Consider the following 5,649-nt stretch of genomic DNA (forward strand, 5'->3'; position numbering starts at 1 on the left):
ACACAAAGAAGGCAGCTCCAAGAAAGGCAAAGCGAGCTGGGAAATCTGAGACTCAGCCCCGAGACACCCCTAACACAGCTCGTGCGAAGGTGGTTGCTGCTCATCCGAACCCAGCCACACCGACGGGGAAGCGACTCTCCAAAGTAGTGCCCATTGCAAAGGCTCTTCATTAAAGAGTCTAGAACCTTTATATTATCTGTTAATTAGAATCCCCTCTGAAAAATAAATCTGATAAAATAATGATGCTAAATGGATAGTGGTAATACTGCTACTGCTATTGATGATGATAATAATCATAATAAAGATGATAATGATACAAAGGATAATGATAATTATAATGATGGTAATATCAATGAACATTACAATAATGATAACAGCAATTATTATAATAACGATACTGATAATGATCACAATAATAGTAGTAATAATAATAGTAATGATGATTAACATGATGATAATGGTGATGACAATGATAATGGTGATGATTATGATAATGCTGTGGATGATAAAAAAAATAATCATGATGACAATGATAATAAAAATGATAATAACGATTCTGATAATAGTACTACAATTATTATTACCATCACCATTATTGCTATCAGTATATTAATTAGTGCTCACTCTTTTTTTTTAATTTGACCTTCAGGTAATTATCTAGAGCAATTATCTATTCACCTTGAGCAATTACATATGACGTCAAAATAAAACAGGGCATTAGTGGTCAACCATCTGTAATTAAGTGTCACCTTGGTTATGCACTGTCGATTATCCGTTAACCACAATACATTTATTATCTACCACACCCTTTAAAATAATGTAAGTATAGGCAATTATCTATATCGTCAAGGTAAAACAGCGCATTAGTGCTCAACTCCCTGTAATAAAGTGTCACCTTGGCTATCGAGTCAAAATCGTAACCATGGGGTGAGTAACCAGCATTCTTGCTCAAGGACATACATTACATGTTTGTTTGTTCGTTATGGTGTATATGTATATCGCACAATCAAATGAATATAAATACCTAGCTACCCAATCATGTGTTTACATTGTTTCATCTTTAGCATCATCTAATTTATATCCAAATAACACATCAAGCGCCTTCGTAAACGCAATTAAACCTTTGCATTTAGATCCCTCCTTAGAATATGAGCTAGGTCTAGCGAACATTCTCTACCCTCGGAATATATACGCCATAACATCCGACGATCCCGAGTGTCACGCGGTAATCACAGCTCGAGTCATTCGATGTGAGTTCGATGAAGATTATACATACGATTTTTATAGATATAAACCATCAAGGAAAATATTAAATGGTGATATCGCTTATATAATTCAAAAAAATTAATAGTAACATTATTGAGGATATCAAATCTGAATTAAAGACATCCAGTAATACTTATTTCCCCCGGGGAAAAATTCTTACCTGGGATAAAAGGTTCGACCGCGTAGCTATTCAATATAATTAAGGTGAATGTCCCCCAGAGCAGGTCATTTGCAGGTTCACTATTAGATTCGGGCTAAGACTCGCTGACATACTAGGGTTTCTCCCTAACGTTAGCTATATCTTATATTCAACTCCCCAACTGCCCCGTCCCCCAATTTCAGACGGAAGAAGCATTTACATAGGCCCATACCCTCCTAAAAAAGATAGCGGGATTGACTATGTCATTGTTTATTGTGATCAGGTCGCCCCCACGCGTTTCGGGTCTCAAATTCGGACGCAAAATATATTTTGAAGACAACCACTCAGTAACTATGGTACTTCATATTCATTTTAAATAAGATATTAATAAACGCTTTGAAACACCAACGAGTGTGCATATATGTATGTATATATATATATATATATATATATATATATATATATATATATATATATATATATAAACACTAAACATTCTCGGGAGTCCCAGTTACTAAAGACGAGAGCAGAAATGCGCACGCCATTTATTCCTCCAGACGCCGATCTTTATATGATCTTGTTTCAAGATCCCCGCCTTCTTTCCCGAGGCGGGGCTTTGGATGACATTCAAACTTTTAAAAGTCCCGTTATTTACCAACGCGGTGCGGGAATTCTCTCTATTCTAGGTGGAATAGCCCGAAAAGCCATTCCCTTCATCGTTAAAAACGTCATACCTCCAGCATTAAGCATGGGAACCAAAGTATTAGATGATGTTAGTTTCGGGAAAAAAAAGATGAAGGGAATCACTTCGCGAACACGGACTCGCAGCTCTCTCAGATGTAGAGAAGCGTGTCATGAGAGGAGGTCAAAGGAAAGTAAAAAGAAGGAAGACAAAAAAGAAATTACGAAAAAAAGAACGTAAGGAAGAGAAAAGCTTCCGATGTTGGTCAGGGCCGGAAAAGATATAAAAGCGATATATTTTCCATGATATAGAACAGTATCAAATTGGCCGGTAATTGGTAATGTCTCACCTACAAGAAAATGTTGTATCAGATGGAACCGGGTTACAAATTCCGGTCGAGTCTTTTACAGGGGGAGTGACAGAAATGTTTCCTTTCATAAATAAACCTGAGGTTAATTGAAACCAGTATAGCTTCTCGTCATCACCTAGATATCCTCCCCACCAACGCCACATTAAACCAAGAAATAACCGATAAATATATAGAATTTAATATTCCAGAATTTAATATTCCAGGATAACAAGGGGCCTTTCTAGACCTAAGTAAATTAACATTGGAATTAAAACTGCGTCTAATTAAAGGGGAGACTAAAAACAAAATAGGTGAGGATGAACTTATTGTCCTAGTAAATAACGCCCTCCATTCACTCTTCAAAAGCGTTTCAGTGTTCATACAGGGTCAACAAATTGAAAATAATCCTCTGTACGCATGCTAACAGGGATGTCAACGAGTAAGAGAGAAACACTCGCGCGAAACGTGTTCTTCTACGACGATAACAATGGTTCAGGGATACAAAAAGATTACTCCGTAGAATACTTCACTGATCTTAATCGTCTCCAGAAAAGAGTGATGAAGCAACTGAAAAACAAGGGCGCTCACCTATGTGCTCCTCTTTTGTTAGACTTAGCCACCAGCGATGGTTACTTATTGGATAACGTTGATGTACGCATTCGGTTGGAATTCGCTTCCAATGACTTCGTACTCAGCACTTCGGATGAGAATATGAAACCAAAATTTATGATAGACCTGGCTAAATTACACATCACAAAACTGAAACCTCATCCACAAGCGATGCTTGCTTTAAATGCATCTCTCCCTCCCGAAAGAAACCATTGGCAAGTCGGCGATGGTGTGAATATCACCAGGACATAACACCTCAGAATGTCGTGGACGCCAGCAGCGCTGTTTTGTATGTGGCGAAGCTGGACACTTTGTCGCTTTGTGTCCCTTTTTATCACGCCGTCCGGGAACACCCTCCCATCCAGTGGGTGGCCGTGTCACCTTCAAAGGGAGCTCGACGATTCCAACCCAGGGGGATGAAGCCAAAGGGCAGGCCTCTGATGAAAGAACTTTGACTGCCTTTCTGGACACTGGGTCAGAAGTGATCCTAATAAAAGATAAGGTGGCCTTGTCCCTATTGGGGCACACTGCCTTAGTAGCACCAGGAGACTACAAGGAGTGACAGGATCCACTAAAGCAGTTATGGCAGAAATGGACCTTACATTTTCAGTTCGTCCGAATTTCAGAATAAGTCACCGCACCTGTGTTGTGTCTGCTGCAGAGAGTCATTTCCCTGGTGACGTGTTAATTGGCATGGACTTATTAGGACGTGTAAACTTCTCCCTGGTTATGGCCGCAGATAAGCAGTATGCCGAGCTTGCTGGGTATAGACATGCAATCCACTTTACAGGAGATGGCAAAGTGGAGATGGATCAAGTCCCCGCATGTCACATTGACTCTCAGGGGCTTCCGGAGCCCACTTCTAAGTCTATGTGTAACCTGTCAGCTGTCCATATCGCTGAAGAAGCTGTCATCCAGCCTAAGACGGGACTCTTTGTAGCTGCAACTCTGTCCCGCCATTTTCCTGTTGAAACATCTCTAGCTGTTATAGAAGATGCTACCACCAAAGTGACTGTCCCTCGTACGCTTGTCAGTGTCCAGGATCGAAAATCCAGTGTCTGGGTAGTGAATACAGCCCCGAAGCCTAGGAGGCTAAACCCTGGAAACATATTAGGTTATGCTGAGACCCTGATACCAGGTGATATAAGAGACATGGGTGCTACAGAGATTTCAACAAATTTGGATTCTTACCCAGGAGATGATAACCATCACTCAGAACCTACAGGAAAGAAGCACTCAGATCTCTGTGAGCAGGAGTTCCAGATCGATGATGAATTCATTGAGGATGGTTTAGACAGCTATGATGCCTGCCTTGGTATTGGCTACGAGGAGGATGAATATTTTGTCTTCCCTGACACTCCAGCTTTAGAAAATGCACAATCACAGCCTGACTCTACCTGTGCAGTTATACCTCCAGATCCTAAGGTCGCAAGTAAAACTATCATGCTGCATGTGAACCTTGATCATCTAGCATATGAGGAAGCACTTCAGTTGAGACAACTATTTAACACTTACCCAAGCCTGTTTAGTGGAGACAAGATGACTGTAGGTGAGGTGCCTGATGTACAACATCGCATCAAAACGACATCAGACATCCCAGTCTGTGTGCGTCAATGGAGGCTACCACAAGCCACAAGAGACGTAATAAGAGCCAGGGTGTAATAGAGCCATCTACCAGTCCTTGGATGTCCCCCGTCGTGCTAGTCCGCAAGAAGGACGGCACACATCGGTTCTGTGTGGATTATAGAGCTCTTAACAAGGTTACAACCCTTGACTCATACCCGTTGCCCAGAATGGAGGACATAGTAGATGGTTTGTCTGGTAAGACATGGTTCAGTGTCTTGGACAATCGGGCAGCATACTGGGCTATATCCGTCCAGCCTGAAGACAGGCCGAAAACAGCCTTTACGGATGGCTGTCGCCTACTTCAGTTCAGACAAATTTGGATTCTTACCCAGGAGATGATAACCATCACTCAGAACCTACAGGAAAGAAGCACTCAGATCTCTGTGAGCAGGAGTTCCAGATCGATGATGAATTCATTGAGGATGGTTTAGACAGCTATGATGCCTGCCTTGATATTGGCTACGAGGAGGATGAATATTTTGTCTTCCCTGACACTCCAGCTTTAGAAAATGCACAATCACAGCCTGACTCTACCTGTGCAGTTATACCTCCAGATCCTAAGGTCGCAAGTAAAACTATCATGCTGCATGTGAACCTTGATCATCTAGCATATGAGGAAGCACTTCAGTTGAGACAACTATTTAACACTTACCCAAGCCTGTTTAGTGGAGACAAGATGACTGTAGGTGAGGTGCCTGATGTACAACATCGCATCAAAACGACATCAGACATCCCAGTCTGTGTGCGTCAATGGAGGCTACCACAAGCCACAAGAGACGTAATAAGAGCCAGGGTGTAATAGAGCCATCTACCAGTCCTTGGATGTCCCCCGTCGTGCTAGTCCGCAAGAAGGACGGCACACATCAGTTCTGTGTGGATTATAGAGCTCTTAACAAGGTTACAACCCTTGACTCATACCCGTTGCCCAGAATGGAGGACATAGTAGATGGTTTGTCTGGTAAGACATGGTTCAGTGTC

At 41.6% G+C, this 5,649-nt stretch overlaps 1 protein-coding gene and 1 pseudogene across 1 annotated transcript in view; both read left to right on the top strand.

Annotated features, from left to right (window-relative positions):
- The window catches only part of LOC122245204 (retinoid-inducible serine carboxypeptidase), a 13,180-nt gene extending 12,990 nt beyond the window's left edge, over window positions 1–190 (top strand). Inside the window, exon 8 of the mRNA XM_086543979.1 lies at window positions 1–190. This exon is cut by the window's left edge and continues 160 nt beyond it. Coding sequence (XP_086400105.1) covers window positions 1–173 — 173 coding nt within the window. The 3' untranslated portion in view covers window positions 174–190.
- A 2,102-nt stretch (window positions 191–2,292) lies between these two features.
- Window positions 2,293–3,434, top strand: LOC147470518 (uncharacterized; annotated as a pseudogene).
- The last annotated feature ends 2,215 nt before the right edge of the window (window positions 3,435–5,649 follow it).

This window comes from Penaeus japonicus, unplaced genomic scaffold (assembly GCF_977035675.1).
Source record: "Penaeus japonicus unplaced genomic scaffold, GWHDUDI00000001_assembly GWHDUDI00000014, whole genome shotgun sequence".
Classification (NCBI taxonomy): Eukaryota; Metazoa; Arthropoda; class Malacostraca; order Decapoda; family Penaeidae; genus Penaeus; species Penaeus japonicus.